We start from the raw sequence: 19,302 nt of genomic DNA on the forward strand, positions 1-19,302 counted from the left end.
AAGATATCAAAATTTTAGTGAAATTGACAAGGTAAAAAAAAGACACAAGTTGCCAACGTCAGGAATGAAACAGATTTCACTGCAGACCCTGCAGATAGCAAAAGAATAAGAGGCTACTATAGATAACTGTATACATTAAAAAAAAAAAAAATTGACAATATAGATGAATTGAATCAATTTCTTGAGAGAAATACTACCATGAATCACCCAATATTAAATATATAATTTGAATATCCCTGTAACTAAAAAGGAAGTTGAATTTATAATTTAAAGCTTATTAAAAGAGAACTCTTGATGTCTAGATGGTTTCACTGGAAGAATCTATAAAATGCTTAAGTAAGAATTAACATTATTCTACACAACCTATTCCAAAAAACAGAAGAGGTGAGAGCACCCCTCAATTCATTTTATGAAACTAGTGTTTCCCTAATACCAAACCAGACAGACAGTGAAAAACAAAAGTACAGACCAAGCTATATCCCCCAGGAATATAGATGTAAAAATTTCTAACAAATTATTAGCAAATATAATTCTGCAACATATAAAGGAATTATACACCAAGACCAAGTGGAATTTGCTCCAGGGATACATATCTTGTTCAACATTCAAAAATCCAACCATGTAATCAACCGTATTAACTGGCTATAGAAGAAAAAACATATGATCATATTAGTCAGTGCTTAAAAAATATTTGAAAAAAATCAACACCCATTCAGGGCTAGAAACTCTCAGAAAAATGGGAATATAAAGAAACTTTTTCAATTTGATAAAGAACATTTAAAACTACAGGTAAAATTTTACTTAATGGGGAAAAAGCTGAATGCTTTCCTTCTAAGATCGAGAACTAGGCAAGGATTTCTACTCTAACCACTCTTACTAAACACAGTCCTGGAAGTTCTAAAGGCAATAAGGTAATATAAGAAAATCAAAAGCATACAGATTGTAAAGGAAGAAATATTACTTATTTGCAGATATCATGATTGTCTATGCAGAAAATTCAAAGGATTCTACAAAAAAATACTTGGGATCTAATAAATGAGTTCAGCAAAGTGACAGAATACATAATAAACCTACAGAAATCAATTGTATTGCTGTATGCTAGCAATGAACACATAGATACAAAAATTTACAATTACTTAAAACAAAATACATAGGTGTAAATGTAACCTAAGATGTAAAACTTGTATAGGACTTGTATGCTGAAAATTACAAATTGCTGATGAAAGAAATAAGAATAGATGCAGATAAATGGAGAGATATGCCATTTTCATGGATTGGAAGACTCAATCTAGTAAATATGTCAATTCTCTCCAAATTAATGTACAGGTTTAATACAATTCCTGTCAAAATCATAGCAAGATTTTTTTGTGGATACAGACAAGAGGATTCTAAAATTTATATAAAAAGACAAAGGAACGAGAATTGTTAAAACAATTTTGAAAAAAAAAAAAGAAAAAGGTTTACCCTATTTCAAGACTTATTACATACTTACGGTAATTGAGACTATAGTTTTGGTGAAGGGATAAATAGATTAATGGAACAGAATGGAGAACACAGAAATCAACTCACAAACATACCCCACTGATTTTTGACAAAGGTACAAATGCAGTGCAACACATGCAAAATGCAAAAGATGCCCTTTTCAATAAATGGTGCTTATGAAATTAGATCTCTGTGGACAAATAAAATGCACATTGACTTAAATCTCACACATTATACAAAAATTCATTGAAAATGCATCATGGACTTAAATGTAAAATGCACAACTATAAAACATTTAGAGAAAGAGACAGAATATTCAGGGTGTAGGGATAGGCAGAGTTCTTAGACTTGACACACAAAACAGGATCCGTAAATGGAAAACATGGCAAATTGAGCTTTATCAAAAATAAACATTTTTTTCTGTGAAACTCCTTATGAAGGAGATAAGAAGACTACCCAGAACTGAGAGAAAATATATGCAAACATACCAGACAAAGAACTTTCAAAACTCGACAGCATAAAATATCAAATTGGAAAGTGGGCAAAAGATACAAAGGATCATTTCATGGAAGAGGATAGTCAGATGGCAAATAGCACATGAAAAGATGTTAACATTGGTATCCATTAGGGAAATGCAAATTAAAATGAGGTATCACTGTACAACTCTCAGAAAACCTACAATAAAAAAAGGTGGCAATAGAGGCGCCTGGGTGGCTCAGTCGGTTAAGCATCTGCCTTAGGCTCAGGTCATGATCCCAGGGTGCTGGGATCGAGCCCCGCATTGGGCACCCTGCTCAGCAGGGTGTCTGCTTCTCCCTCTGCTCTTCCCCTGCCCTTGTGCTCTCTCTGTCTCAACTAAATAAATAAAAATCTTTAAAATAAATAAATAAAAAATAAATTTTAAAAAGTGGCAATACCAGATGCTGGCAAGGATATGGAAAAGTGGTGCACTTGTACATAGCTGTTGGGATATAAAATGGTACAAACACTGGGGTAAACCGTTTGGCAGTTTCATAAAACACTAAACATGCAATTATCATATGACTCATTTGGGCATTTATCCCAAAGAAATAAAAACTTGTGTTCATACAAAAACCTACATAGAATGTTTATAGCAGCTTATTCATAATAACCCCAAACTACAAATATCTCAGATAATGGGTGAATGGTTAACAGATTCTGGTATATCCAAAAGATGGAATACTACTCAGAAAGAAAAAAGAATGAACTATTAATACATGAAACAACCTTGGTAACTCTCCAGATAATTATGGAATGAAAAAAGTCAATCCCAAAAGCTTACATACTGTATCACTCCGTTTTTATAATCTTGAAATGACAAGATTAAAGAAATGGAGAACAGATTAGTGTTTTTCAAGAGTTAAGGACATGGTAAGGGGAGACGAAGAGTATGTGGCTATAAAACAGCAAGATGAGGCAGTTTTGTGGTAATGGAATTATTCTGTATCTTGATTATATTAATATCAGTATTAGTTGGTGTGGTTTGTACAATAGTTTTTGTAATATATTACCATTGGGGGAAGTGGATGAAGGGTACCCATGATCTCTCTGTATTATTTCTTATAACTGCATATCAATCTAAAAAATACCTGGAAAATAAAACTATGGCTATATTTTGTTTTCATCTTATTTTAAGTAAATCTAGGCCAGAGAGATTTAGTGCCTTTCTCAGAGACAGAAAGCTAGGTAGCAATAGAATCAGAAGTCCAGTGTGAGACCCTAGATTCCCATTCCACATTCTTCCATCTTCCATGTTATATTACTCCCATGACTGTGACCTCTCCAGAGTCCCTCTGCTCTTACTTCATTCTCTTTATTCCTTGTATTTTATATATTCAGTACTTCTGTGAATTTCTAAGAGCTTGTTTGAAATTTAGATGAAACCCTATCCTAGTATGCTACAAAATTAGAACTCACTTTATTAGTATCATGTGTTAAGATTTAATATTTATACAACTACCGTAGTCATCTCATTAAGTTTAAAAAATAAAATTAGAATATAGATACTCATTATGATGTGACTGATCTCGTTTATTTAATATAAGGTGAATATACAATCACTATCAACTCCTTAGCCATCATTTTTTCAATTTTTTTTTTCCAAATGTTAATATAATATACTTTATTCACTGGATGTTACACTTGATATATATTTTTTTTAAGATTTATTTATTTGAGAGAGAGAGAGTGTGTGAGCACAAGTGAGGAAGGGCAGAGGGAGAGAGATTCTCAAGCGGACTCTGTGCAGAGCATGGAGCCTGATGCAGGGCTTGATCTCATGACCCTGAGATCATGACCCAAGCCAAAATCAAGGATCTGCTGCTTAACTGACTGCACCACCCAGGAGCCTCTACACTTGATAAAATTTAAATAGTAGCCCCAATAAGCGATGAAAGCTTCACCCCACCAGCATATTTTCCTTTATTTATGTGAAGTGACATATAGATAAGGCAAAGTTTAAAACCTCTCTCTTACTTGTTAACTAATTGTAAAAAAGGGTTCATGTGTCAAAAGAATCATAAATTATTATTACTAGAAGGAATCATTACACCCAGTCTTTTCACAAGCTTTATTTGTAAGCTCTTTATTATATATTCTTGTTGTATTTCATGTTTGCCTTGTAATAATTTTTTGAAATAAATTTTTTTGAATTTAACAAATATTCTTGCTCTTTATATTTCATTAAATGATTGGATGGGGGGAATTCATCTTAGTCATTCATGGAACTGAGCTAATGTAATTATTCAACAGGGAAATTCAAGTTAAAAACACATTGAGATATAGCATCACTCATTCAGTTAGGGTGACCAGTTAAAAAGACTGTCAATATATGATATTGGTGAGAATGAAGAGCAACTAGAACTCTCTTACTGCTGGTGGGAATGTAAAAGGGGACAATTATTTTGCAAAACAGTTTGGCAGTTTCTTGTAATGTTAAAATAGAGCTATTCTCTGATTTAGCATTTCCATTGAAGATATTTATCCAGATTTTTGAAAACAGATGTCCACAAAAAGATTTTAGAAGGATGTAACAGTTTTATTTATAACCAAGAATTGAAAACAATGCAAGTGTTCCTTAATAGGCAAATAGATAAATCAATCTGGTATATTCATTAGATGGGACACTAATCAGCAATAAAACAAATGATACATACAACATCTGAGAATCTCCAAAAGAAGCCAGACAGAAAAGAATATATATATACTATATGGTTCATTTTTATGGATACAAGGACAGACAAAACTGATTTATGGTGATGGAATTCTAGCAATGGTTAGCCATGAGATATGTGATTTGACCGTAAGTAGGCATGGGAGAACTTTCTAGGATGATAGAAATATCCTATATCTTTAATGATAATGGTGCTTATATAGGTATATACATTTATCAAAGCACATCTGATTGTGCAAATATAATCTGCATGTTTTATTGTTTATAAAAATGTGTGAGGGCTTGTAGAGTCAGATATTTTGGATTTGAATCCAGTTTCTCCACTCACAAATTGAGATCTCACAGAGTTGAAGCTGCATTTGTATTGTGGGATTATTCTCATAGATTAATTATGAGAATCAAGTGAGGTAATGTATGCAGAATATTTTCTGGGGAGTTAAATGCTGTTTTAATAAAAAGATGTCTTAATCACGAAAGATATGTCTTATCATAAAGAGAATATGATTTTTAAAAGTTATTACTGTAAACAATTATAATGAAGTCAAACGTTATTAATGATAAATCAAACTTGCTACCATTGAAACAATTCTCTGTAATGTACACCTTGAGTATTTTAGGGTAACATACTGTCTTAGGAGGAGGACACACTGAACCCATAAAAAAGAAGGTAGAAAAAACAACCATAATTTACGAATATGTCTTTATTATTGTAAAACAAATACTAACACATTACCTTAAGTTTTGAAGTTAGAGATTTAAAAAATGATAGTCCCACAATCTATTATAACCACATTTACTATGTTTTAATATTATATGTGATCACAACAACCAATGCAACTAATTTTTTTATATGTGTACTTTTTCATTAGTTGGAATCATTCAGCACACATAGTTTGGTATCTGGCATTTTCATTTCTGTAATATTCCTTAATGTAGCTTCTTTTTTCCTCTTTTTTGTGAGACAGATAGTACTTATATATAATTTTAGGAATATATTTTGTATTTTTTAGTTAACTGGATTAAACTATAATTTTTTTATACTAAAAGCCTTTTTTAAACAAATAGTGAACTACAAAAATGACAATGTCTTAATTAAATCCGTGTTATTCATAAAAGAGACTCTTAACTAGATTGGTTGCTGGAGGGGAGGGTTGAGCTAGATGGGTGATGGGGATTAAGGAAGGCACTTGTTGTGATGAGCACTGGGTGTTGTATGTAAGTGATGAATCACTAAATTCCATTCCTGAAACCAATATTACACTCTATGTTAATTAACTAGAATTTAAATAAAAGCTTGAAACATTAAAAAAAATCTGTTATTAATAAAGCATATTTGCAATTTAGATTTTTCATAGCATATCACAAAGCTTTAGGATTTGCAGTAAATTAAGGCATGGCATTTTCAAGATTTAATATTACCACCAGTTTTTATGTCATCTGGAAATCTTATAATAAATATGATATATTTCTGATGGATTAAATCAATTAATGCCTTTACTAATCTTTAATAAAATGTTAATAAAATAAATTTTTATTTAGTGTTTACATTGTGCAAGACACTGATCCCAGTCAAGATATGAATGAGGAAGGAATGAACTGGTAGACTTAGGACATTTGTGGCATTGTTTTTGAGGCCAAATTCAGATAAAGGATATATTTTGTTCAATAGGCACTGTGTTTTACAGTAATATGGTTTACTATCACTTACAATTGGGAGTTTTCATATAAAAATTCAGATTTCTGACCTCATCTCCCATATTTAAAATCTGACAACTCTGGGTTGGAATTGTTCATTTCCACAAGCCAACAATTAACTGGAACTGATTATTCCACTTTGAGAGGGCATACCTCAAGTTTTCCACACCACCCAGTCAGCCTCATTCGAGTTACCTGCCCGGTTTAACCAGCCCTCCTCATTAGGAAGAGGAAATAAGTAGTAGAGCAACAAGAGAACTGCAGTTGGCAATGTGCTTTCATTTAATAGGCCCCAAATATTTGAGGAAAGAAGGAAAACAAACTAGGAAAAAGTGCTATGATGAAATAGATGAGAAGGTGGATAGAACTCTTGCTTCCAACTTCAATAGCTACTCATTTAATTACCAAAGCTTTTGTTTTTTTAATTTTGTGCATGGATAGGCATTGAATTATTATGTTAGCATAGACAACTTGATTCATTGACCACATCTCTACCTGCAGCCATTTCCCCTTTGAAGTACCTCATGTGAATGTTTTTCTTGATTCAGAGAACAGTCTGACATATCAAATCTTTGGTTTTTACAAAGGCTGAAGAAATAACTTTAACAATTGGCCAAGCATTTGACCTGGCATACAGGAAATTTCTAGAATCTGGAGGAAAAGATGTTGAAACAAGGAAACAGATTGCAGGATTACAGAAAAGAGTGAGTAAACTAAACTTTTTGTTTCACGTTTATGTGATGTAAGTACAGGGAAACTTGCATATCCTCAAACAAATTTAGAAGGCCTGCCATTAAATTTCCCCCACACTGATTGGAACTGCTTTCACTGTGTTCCTATAATTTTTCATTCCTGATCCCCTGCACAGTTTTTAACCATTTTATATTGAATTCCCACAAGAACTTAGTGTTCTCATGTGACTTTGCTTCACTTCCTGATGCTTCTCATGGGGATCAGAGCAGCAGAAGCAGCAGATGCTGGGTAAGTGGTTTCCCATGCAGATCAGATTCCTTTGTAATTAAATTACACCCTTTCTCCACTGTCTTCAAAGTCATCATAAGCAAGTTTCACTGTCTTGCGGTCATACTCCAAGATTATGGGTAACAGACTGCACAGTGCAACCAGAAAACACAGAGATGAGGTGTTAGAAACATGGAATTTGCACACGTGTAAAAACATATTTTAAATCTAATAAAAGGTCTTTCCAATGATCTAGAATTTCCTGATAATCCCCAACCTTTATCAAATAATTTTCTCCCCTGTGCACAAGAGTACATTAAAATTTTAAATAATATAAAATCCTATTCATTAATGTAGCCAATATGATGGCCAGTATTTTCCAAGAATAAATTTCTGAAGGTTATTCAATAATCATTGCTTTTTAGATTCAAGACTTAGAAACCGAAAATATGGAACTTAAAAACAAAGTACAAGATTTGGAAAGCCAGTTAAGAATAACCCAAGTATCAACATCTCCAGTAAGTATATAGACTATGTGCATGTTTTCCTTAAAAACAAGACTTCCTGGTGATAGAGAATCTCTGGATCATCAGCTCTGTGATGTTTATAATACTCTGGGATCAGTAATTTAAAACATGGGTAGAGGAGAAAGATGCTAATTAAAAAATTAAAATTACGTAGATAGCACAGACAAGAGTTGTTTTTCCATGTTGCTCTTTTCCCTCGTGTTTTGCAGAATAAACCATCCCTCAGTATGTTCTTTTCCTCTTTGTGACATATTCTTTCTTTCACTCTTACTGATTATTATTTACTGAGGTTAGATTTAATGACCTAAGCCAATCCACCCCTGGACTACTGACCTTCATTATAGAAAATGGACTGTTAACAAGACTGACTTTGGTTTCTTACATTACATAGCAAGGGTTTCCACTGGGAGTGACACAATTGAATTTCAGACACCAAAATGAGTGGTAGTTTCTGCAGACAACTCTCAGATATTTATAGTTAAATTATTTACTTTTGGTTTATCATAGATTTGAAATCCTTTTCCCAATACCATATATGATGCCATTCTTTCATGATTTTGGCTAAGGGAATCTTTTGGAGGAGGAAGATGGAATTTAAGACAATATTTTTTCTTGCAAAATATATTCAGAAAACTTTTTTTTCTTAAATCATCTGTGCTACTGATATTTTCCAGTAAAGTATATATTTTATTTTTCATTTTAAAAATATTTAATAAAACTGAAACATGATAATGGCATTTGCAAACTTTTATTTATTTATTTATTATTTTTTTAAGATTTTATTTATTTATTTGACAGAGACAGAGACAGCGAGAGCAGGAACACAAGCAGGGGGAGTGGGAGAGGGAGAAGCAGGCTTCCCGCTGAGCAGGGAGCCCGATGTGGGACTCGATCCCAGGACTCTGAGATCATGACCTGAGCCGAAGGCAGACACTTAACAACTGAGCCACCCAGGCGCCCCGGCATTTGCAAACTTTTAAAAAGAAGTTTTGTTTCTAATTTTTATTTACAAGTCCATGTTGGTTCAATCTCTAGGCTAACTCAATGAAAATTATATATATATATATAGAGAGAGAGAGAGAGAGATGGATAGATAGATGATAGGTAGATAGATAGATTAGATAGATAGATAGATAGATAGATAGATAGATAGATATAGATAGATAGATAGATTGCTTGCTATGCAATGTAAGAAACCAAAGTCAGTCTTGTTAACAGTCCAATATCTATAATGAAAGTCAGTACTCCAAGGGTGGATTGGCTTAGGTCATATATATATATATATGTATGTATATGGCTATCTAGTTCTAGAATATTTCAGCAGTTCATAACCATAAATAATGCTCCTATAAGAAATTGCATTTAGGGTTTCAAATTTGTTGTGCCCTGGAAATGGGTCAAAAAACTTTATTTTAAACTCAGAGTTTCCCGTCTTTCTCACTGAAGCAGGTTGGCATTTCCATTGCTTGGCAAGTAGTGTATGATATTGGGGCTGATATGGCCAAGATAAGAGAGGTTGTGAGTGAGGTTCGTATGTTCCTATGTACCTTTGTTATGCATAGTGAGGCTGGCTTTATTAAAATATCCTTCCTGTTTTGTTTTTTGTTTTTTTCTCTTCACTACCATCACTGTTTGCTTCTCATCAAGATCATGGTATTTATTTTTCTTTCCTCCCTAGTCCCAAAGAACAGGGCATCAGCTCAAACTCCTTTTTTTTTTTTTTTTTTTAAGATTTTATTTATTTATTTGTCAGAGAGAGAGAGCACAAGCAGGGGGAGCGACAGGCAGAAGAAGCAGGCTCCCCGCGGAGCAAAGAGCCCAATGCGGGACTCGATCCCAGGACCCTGGGATCATGACCTGAGCCGAAGGCAGACCTTTAACCGACTGAGCCACCCAGGCATCCCTCAAACTCATCTTTAAACTTTGGTCCCAAAATGAAGTAACACCCTTCTTGGTCTTTTTGAAAGTCTTACTATAAGCCATCCTGTGAAACAAACTAGGAGTATAAACATAAATGAAGGGCAATTACATTTTCAAGCAGTCCTTTTTTTTTTTTAGATTTTATTTATTAATTTGAGAGAGAATGAGATAGAGAGAGCATGAGAGGGGGGAGGGTCAGAGGGAGAAGCAGACTCCCTGCTGAGCAGGGAGCCCAATGCGGGACTTGATCCCAGGACTCCAGGATCATGACCTGAGCCGAAGGCAGTCGCTTAACCAACTGAGCCACCCACGCGCCCCTCAAGCAGTCTTAATAAAGTGTTGTTTCTGTAATTCCTTGTACGTAAATAACAGCTTTACTTTAGTAAAGACCCATTACCATTTTGGATGTAAACCCAAAGCTCTGTCTCTAGATGAAGAACTAAGATACCGTGTTGAGGAGCAAGGTAGATTTGGGAGGAGCAAGAAGTTCTGGGGCATGTTGATGAATGATGAAACAGCCCTCCCCTCTTTTATCCCCTGAAAGCAGGCATTGCCCTGGACTAGCACTGGGGCAACTAAGAAGAAGGTGGGTCAGGTTGGGGGTTATGCATGTGCATTGGTGATCTGGAATGGTCACCAAGTCAGCTTCAGAAATGGCAAGGATCAGGAGGAATGAAGAGATGACACTTGCCTTAGTTCCAGTGAGCATGACAGTTGGCATGTAAATGAAGCACAGGCAGTCTGTATGTTCATTATTCAGCAGGTCTCACTGGTAGAGTCTGTTATATAAAAAACAATAAAATTATTCAAATAGGCAGTATTAAAAAGGATTAGCTCTCCAGAAGTTGTCATTTAATACTTATTATAAGCATTGTGTTCATCTCAGTACTGAATGTGTCTCAATAGAATGCTTCAGAGATTATAACTAAAAGGCTTAATTAAAAAAAGAGAAATCATTTTCTTTAAACCACTTTTTTGAACCTAATACATATGTGTAGAAAATTTATTGCTTCATTGATCATTATGCAAATAACTCAGATTATAAGTTTGCAATTATATTCTTTTGTCATAGTAATATCTTAGTATTATTTCTTTGTTTTAACTTCAAAAATTACTTGTCTTATAATTTTTCAGTTTCTAAAGGCTTATATGATTTTTGAAATTGCTCATATACTGGAGGATGTACATCTTCTTTAAGATAAAAAATAGAAATTATTTTATTTTTAAAGGAAGGAGACTCAACATTTTTAAGTTGCTAAAAGATATCTGATGTTTTAAAAAGTTTTTGAAGAGATCATGAACAAATACTTTTGCCTTTCATTTTCGATTTTAGTTATGTAGCTGTGGAATAAATTAATATAACACTAAGTGCTATATTTATTTCACATTTCTTAAAATTATCTCCCAATTTTCTGATATTAAAAATGAACTGAATCAAATTATCTACAGTTATTTAGTATGAAATATTGCCATGCTTATAAATATCCACTCTGTTGAAGATTTTTTAATGATTCAAACTATTAAAATTGAATTTTGAAAACAAAGAAAATTGTAAATAATTAAAATATAAATTTAAAGTATAGGTAACTTGTTTAATAGCTTGCAGTGGGTCTATAGTAAAGCAAATTTCTGTTAAGTTAGAACTTTCTTATGAAATTTGACCACCAGTTTAATAGGACAGAACCAGGACACAAAGTGCCTCACAGAGTGCCACCATGTGTAGCAAAGTTAATGCACAGTAAACGCCTGTTGGGCTTGTAATTCTCGAAATGAGACTCCATAGCTTTTCTTTCTTTGTTCGTTTCCTTTGCTCTCAGAGGACTGAAGGATAGAATGCTCCAAAATTGCTAAAGTTCTCAGCGGTTTGTTTAAGGGATTAGAGGCAACAATTAATGCATGAATTGAAGAAGTGCTGAAGTGAATTATGAATCCCATTATGCACATCAGAATTGCAATATAGGTGGGTTTGGTATGAAAAATTAATTTGGCATCAGGTTCTCCCCAAGCTTTCAGTGTGTTATGGTGAGAGGAAGCCCCAAGACAGATGACTCTTCTCCAATGACCAGCCCAAGATGGGTCTTGATCCTTTTGGGAACCAAATTTTCTGAAGACACACAGAAGTAACTCTTCTGCCATATAAAACAGTCTAATTCAGAAATGGTTCTCTATAAATGATTTAACACTATAATTTGGTTCATAAAAATAGGCATATAAAACAACAGTTTCCTGAAATATCAGTATTTGCTAGTGGAACACAATATAATCCACATCAAGCAAGTGTTAGTCAAAGTAAAAGAAAAGATTTATCTCCGATCCTAGCTTTCAAGTAGTTTCTTTGGAAAGAGGGAGAGAAGAGAACAAAAGTAGGAATGGAATTATGGAGGGATTGTGAAATTAAAAGTAATGTAGAAAATGAAAATAATTCAAATTGCTGGTTTGGATGCTGTTCTTATCAGTTGTGTGATGAAATAGCAGATAAAGTAAAATATGGGAAGCATCAGAAAAATAAGAAACATTTTTGATTAGATAATTAAAAGATCGCAAGCTATTTTTACTAGCAAGAGGTCCAAAGTTATAGTTGAATTTCTGTAACACAGAACAATGGTTCAGAGAAATCAGATCTCCTCATAAGAAATTTCAACTTCTGAGATGTTGATCTTTTATTCTATATTAAGTCATAAATGAAAAATGTGAGGCCCTGTTGAGTAGAATGTTCCGGACTGAGAACCTTTGATACTTTAAGGACTCACCATGTGGGTGAGAACATAGATCCATTTCTCTGCACTCCCCAAAGGCACCCTCTGGAAAGGTTGCTATTTCTTAGATGGTGGCCGGCCATCCACATATGTGTTATATACATCATTGTGAATTGGTCATTCTGAATTGTTTTGAGAATGCAAACTAAGTAATTTTGGTTCAAACTTTTAATGAAATTCTATAGCAATTCTAAAATGTCCTTTCAAGGTTTCACTGTGTAAATTGTAGTTTTGTTTTTATTTTTCCCAGTCCTACCAAGTCATCACTCCTTTTTTGAAATAGTATCTTAGTGACATGTCTTATGTATTACAGTGCATATCACTTTGATTTTTATTTTCTCACATTTTCCAACTCCACACATTAGATACAGTTGTGATCTGTTACGGCAGCTTGTGAAATATTTATTGAATATCAAATATGGTCATATGATATTCTAGGCTGTTGGGTTTTAGCAGTCTATGAATTTCAGCTGTTGTGGGGAACAGAGAGGGAGATGGGTAATCATCCCATAGGTAAATGAATAAATAAATTTAAAAATTCAGGTCTGATATATGCTATGAACAAAATAACATACAGCAGAATAGGAGAGAATTGGTGGGGACTCTTAGAGACAGTGATCAGGGAAGCTCTTTCTGCGAAGGTAGCATTTGAATTGAGACCTACAGTTGGTCAATGCAAAGGGCTGGAAACAGTTGATAAGACCTTTGTGCCTAGAGCATAGTGACCAAGAGCCAAAAAAAGTTGGAGATGACACTGGAGAGAGAGGGGCTAGATTTTATAGGGACCTGTAGAGGTTTTTTTTGGTTATTTTTTTTTCTTTTTTAATTGCACTGAGAAGTTACTCGTAGGTTTTAAACAGGGGATTTGGGGATCATCTGACTGATGTATGCCCCACGGTCTATAAAGAGGCCAAAATGAGGTCCCAAAAACTGTCTAGGAGACTATTTCAGTAGCTTAGGAAAGATAGAAGAGTAAATTGGTCTGGAATTCTGTCATTTCAGACGGTTGCATATAACTTGATACATTTTTTTTTAAACATTGGGAGAGAGAGAGAGCAAGCACAAATGGGGGAGAGGCAGAGGGAGAGGAAGAAGCAGACTCCCAGCTGAGCACAGAGCTAGTTGTGGGGCTCCATCCCAAGCCCCTGAGATCATGGCCCAAGCCAAAGTCAGATGCTTAACTGACCGAGCCACCCAGGCGTCCCTAACGATACATTTTGGAAGTAGAGCTTGCAGGATTTACTGATGGATTGGTTGGGGCTGTAGAATAAACGAGGGGTCAGAATTGTCCCTTAGGGTTTTATCCTGAGCATCGGGTTGGTGATGCCATTTTTCAAAATAGACATGACTTGGTGAAGGTGCATGACAAAGATTTAATATTTCACTTTTGCTCATGTTAGTTCTGCCTACTGGACAGCCACCTAGAGATGCTTATTAGGTGGTTGGATATGCAAATCTGGAATTGAAGGAGCAGGTCTGGGCTCATGATTATAGTACTTGAATGAAGAAAGTTTGCTCTTTTTCTGTCACCATTTGGACTGTTGTTTATTGTTTTAGTTAATACACCCAGTATAAATTTGCCCAGTGTGAGGTTCTAGAGTAGTTTAGTTCTAGCTAAGGAAAACAAAATAGAGACTTATTTTTTGCTCAGTATTAAAATTAAAAGACATTTCTAACTACAAACCAATGTATATGTTCAATATATATCTAAACCTGTTTTGACTTAAAACCAATTCCTCATATGCATGATGAGTGAAGGACCACACCTATTTTTAATTTTCTCATGGATAATTGACATACTATTTTTTAATTTATTCTTAACAAACAGAATGCTTACATGTCCTAAATACCACTCTGTTGTTCAATCATAGATTCCTTTTCTAAGGCAAATGAAATAGCCTTTGATAGCACCCATATTATATACCTCTGTATCACACTGAAATTGTGGAAATCTTTTCATTGGTTTTAGAAATTGGGTCCTTATTTTATACAGTCATTTAGATACACTGAGAAATTTCCGTTACTTGACTGTGCTGTTTGCTTTTTGCTGTGTTCTAGTGGTTTGGCAATAGATTAGAGGTTGGGTTTCCACCATTTGGTACTAATTATCTAGGAACAATCTGAGTTCCATTTATTACATTCACATGGCAGTGCTGCCTGTATTTATATCAGAAAAAAAAAAGGGGGGGGTTTATTCTGCCCTCCTAGCCTCATGAATGCCCCCAGAAGATTGTTCCATTATAAGATGTGGGCATAGCAAGTTAAATCAGATTGTTCCTCTTGATTCTTGTGTCTGGATGCTTACATTTTACTTTTCTGGCTCTAGATGCTTTTAACCAAATCAGACTATTGCCAGGAAGTTAAATGAGTAAAATTGTAGTCCTTAGAAGTACTGGACTTTCTATTGCTGAGTAAAATAAATGTCTCCCTTTCAATTAAACCAAGTGTTTGTTACTGGATAAAATTCTACCTTTACATAATCAACTGTGTGGCCGCTGATTAGACTTGATAGGACAATTATAACCTAAAATGTGTATTTCATTGTGGGTAAACAAAAGTGCCTATTTATCTTCCTCTAGTGTTTTCTCGACTGTTACTGAAATCAAGATGGGCAAGAGCAGATTGTGAAAACTCTCAGTTACACAACAAGCCAAATGTGAATCTTTAAACAAAGGCATAAATTTTAAACATGACATTGATTCAAGAACATTTGTGCCCACAAAAAATGATTACCGGTTCACGGCTTCATTTTCATAATTGTTACTTGCAAAAAAGACGATCCTGAAGAAGTAAACTCTGTCTAATGGGAAGAAAAATATATTCTGTTCCAATTCTGACCATGAGTACCTGATCAAATCATTTAATTTCGTGTTGCAGTTTTCCTCTTTGGATATGCAGACAATCCTATCCATTTAACTTGTGGCATTCTTGGAAGAACAAATAAGATAATAGGTCTTACAAGTAAGAGACCAATATAACCAAACTGTGAATCTAGAAATCTGAAAAAATGCATTCATGATGCTATAAATTCTAAACTGGAAGTTATTACTTTTAAAACTTACTTAAAAAGTGATGTAAATGTAACGTGATAGTGAGCTTTGAGAATGTGAATCAGCATGGCAGCATAGAAAGATTTGCCAGAATGTTTTGCATCACCATTGTATTTCCTCATCTAGTTTTATTTGTAATCTACCAGTTTTTCAACTAGAAAAAGTTAGACATCATATTTCAAATATAAATTTAAATAATTTAAGTAATTTACTTTGTAAATTTAATTCTAAGTAGAGTTTTTTAAATAATTATGATAAATCATATTTTAGTCTTAAAGTTGTGTGTTTTACATTTTAAAAGGGTATTTGGATATTTATATTACCAAAACAATTAACAGCATAAAATAAAATTGGTATCATTCTAATATTTCTGTAGATATTACCAAAGAACTGTTTAATGCAATTTGTTTATTGTTGTTTGAGTGTATTTGACATTTACTGAGAATTCAAACCCTTTTATAACACTTCATCATTGCTGTCATATTTAGAAAAGACTAAGGCTGAAATATTCACCATGGCCTGAATGTCCCAAGCCACTACTTCCTGAAAGAGCAAGCTACAAAACCATGACAATGAATCTCAAATATGGGCATTCGTTGTTTTTTTTTTTCCTGTTTTTTTTTTTTTTTTTTTTTTAAGAGAGAGATAGAGAGGAGGGGCAGAGGGAGAGAGAGAATCCCAAGCAGGCTCCAGGCCCGGCATGGAGCCTGGTGCGGGGCTCGATCTCACAACCCTGAGATCATGACCTGAGCTGAAATTAAGAGTCGGATGCTTAACAAATAAGACACCCAGGTGCCCCTGGGCACTCATTATTAATAGGCCTTAAGAACCTAACAATGTCTGCGTAATTAACATGTAATGGTTGAACATAGAACTCCTTGTTCCCTTAGAACGGGATCATGTCTTGTGCACCTTCGTAAAGACCAGAGCACTTGGAATTATGAGCATAAAGGACTAAACCGTGGTGCCATGAATGTAGGAGAGTCCAGAAATTTTGGTTTTTAGCCATCTGTCAAAATACTGACAGAAGACACAAAAATACCAAGCTCTTCTATGTATTTAATTTCTTAAAAAATAAATATCCTCAACCAGTTAAAAATGGCAGCTTAAAAAATGACTAGCTCCTGACCCCCTAAATTTAGAAACACCACTCAAAATATTTAACAGATGTAATAATTAATTCCTTGACTTGAATCATTTCTTTTTTTTAAAAATTATGTTATTGTTATGTTAATCACCACTGCAACTGATTTCAATATATCAAAAGATCTGTGTGACCCGAGCAACAAATGCCAGTTGACCAAATCTACATTACTGATGACCCAAAGGAAACCTGGGGTGGTTAGTGTTAGAGTCTTTAACTTTAGATACTGAAACTATTTATAGATATCCAAGCTTTGCCATTTTGGAAGTGAAAATACCTCTTAAGTGGAGTATTTAACAACTTGATTATTTTCATATTACATACATTCTTCATCTGTATAAGTATACATTCTCAGAGTAAGTAGAAGGCATACTATTAGCACTATCATAAAATACTAGAGCACTTATAAGTTAGCTTATTTTGGCCCTCAGTGTGTTTTGAGGCATCTGGTTAAGATTTTTGGGCTAATATAAGCCATATAATAATATAGAGTACTTTCATTTATGTTATAAACCAGATGATACCAAGGACAACTTCCACATAAAATCATGTTTCACTCACTATAAACATTCTTATCAATTTATAGTTTAAGTTTAAAAGTTGCTCTAGTATAAATTAGGCAATAAATATACATTGACATTTTATTATATGTCTAGTATTTTGATGTGTTATATAGCTTTTAGAAAATACTTCTTTTAGATAAAGTTTAGAAAAATTTTGTGCACAAGGAACTTACAGTTCTCACTTAAAATTAAGTAAAAGGTGGCCACCAATCACAAAATTATACAGTAAACTGCGTAGACTATAAAATAGAATTTAAAATCATGTGTATACAGGCATGCATGTATACATATCTGCAGATAGATCACTATGGAGAGCAATAGGGGAAACAGTAATTATATAACTGTATATACATGTTAATAGGGTGGTAAATTATATAACTCAGACCATCAGGGATTTTGCTTCCACACTGAACCCTTCCCTCAACTTAAATCTCTCACTTCACCCTGCCTTATTTTCCCCTCAGCTTTGAGAAATGTGCGAAGAGGTGACTCAGCTTAAAAACTTCCTTCAAATTTGTGGGTTCTCCTAACTATCATTTTGGTTATTACCTTTCACTGTGAGGTTATCAAAAGCCAATTTGTGTTGGCTGCCTCAAAATCCTGTTAGTGCTAAAAAATCCCTGAAGTGTGACCTGTAGTTGAGAAGTCCCGCGCCAGGGCCAATCCTGTCAGGCTCTATCATGGGCAATTACAAAAGCTTCACCTGGCAAGCCCCCCGGGGGGAAACTGCCCTCCCCGCACCAGGTACAGTGCACAGTATGGAGGAGTTGCAGTCAAGGACTCAGCCCCTCAACCCCTAGGCCAGCTGTGCTCTTCCGCATAGCATATCTGCATTCCTAGCCCTGGTGCCTATATTTGGAGGCCTTCTTTCTGGAGGCCCTTAACCATGGCCTTTTTTAAAATCCCTCTGTCAAGGCCATCTTAGGAGGGCCTTGAAGACTCCTTTCTCCACTCTGATTCAGTATTCAGTACTTTTCTGCTCCTAGCCCTTTCTCCTTTCCCTCCCCCTGGCTTGTCCCCTCCCCTCAAAACAAAACAAACACAACACAACACAAAACCCATCAGGACCTTTAGTTCAGGGCTCCCTCAGCAGAGAGACAATGCTTGCTTCTGCACTGATACTTCTAACCTTATACCAGTGCCATTTTCTGGGGGAAAAAGGGACATTGATGAAGCCAGCACCTTCTTTCTGGCCTCTTGCTTATACCATAGCAGTGAGTGAATAAAGGCTGAATTACTACTTTCATTTTGGCTTGTTTTAATTGACTACTCTGACAGCTCAGTTCCTACCAGCTCAGCTCTTGACAGTAGCTTTCCATACTGTAATGTAGATAACTTATACAAGTCATCCAAAATCTGATATGCAGACCCAGTATAGTGTACCGTTTACTGATTATCTAATCATTTATTATCTCATTTATTTGAGGTGCTTGACAACCCCCTTTGCCCATCCCTGAGAAGTCTTACCATTTGGAACTCAGAACCTACAGAAAGGTCGTGATGATTGGAGTCAGATTATTTTAAATTTAGGCTCTGCTTCTTACCTCATAGAGGAATAAATCACAAAGAATCTCTGGGCCTTGATTCCCATATCTTTATTATAATAAGGACATAACATTACTAATACAAATATCTCAAAAAATGTTTTGAGGATTAAAACTAAAATGATTGTTGTAACCCTTTTTGAAAATTCTACAAAGTCATTACTTTTTACTAGACTTTACTCCTACTTCAATGACTGTTTTTTTCTTACTATTATGATTCCTTTTCCCATGTCATTACCCAGAAGCTCTCATTGAAATAAATCATTAAGCTTTACTCTTTATTGTCTTCCTCGCAAGTCCTAATGATGCAACATTTTATTTAAATATCTAAAAATGTAATATTTCAGTGAAAAATGGTCAAATTAAACATTCTGGAATCTAAGGACTGTTGCAATAGGAAAATACACTCAAATGATTTTTTTAAATTTTTAGTAAAGTTATTTTGAAATTACTTATTCTTTTCACAAA

General features: G+C 34.5%; 1 protein-coding gene across 6 annotated transcripts in view; it reads left to right on the forward strand.

The window, feature by feature from the left end:
* GULP1 (GULP PTB domain containing engulfment adaptor 1) overlaps positions 1–19,302 on the forward strand; it is a 271,805-nt gene that overhangs the window by 237,897 nt on the left and 14,606 nt on the right. For all 6 annotated transcript variants that reach the window (XM_078071085.1, XM_078071086.1, XM_036119950.2 and 3 more), the window contains 3 exons: positions 6,958–7,074; positions 7,271–7,351; positions 7,756–7,848. In XM_078071085.1, coding sequence (XP_077927211.1) covers positions 6,958–7,074; positions 7,271–7,351; positions 7,756–7,848 — 291 coding nt within the window. The remainder of the gene's footprint in view (positions 1–6,957; positions 7,075–7,270; positions 7,352–7,755; positions 7,849–19,302) is intronic.

Source organism: Halichoerus grypus, chromosome 4, assembly GCF_964656455.1.
Source record: "Halichoerus grypus chromosome 4, mHalGry1.hap1.1, whole genome shotgun sequence".
NCBI lineage: Eukaryota > Metazoa > Chordata > Mammalia > Carnivora > Phocidae > Halichoerus > Halichoerus grypus.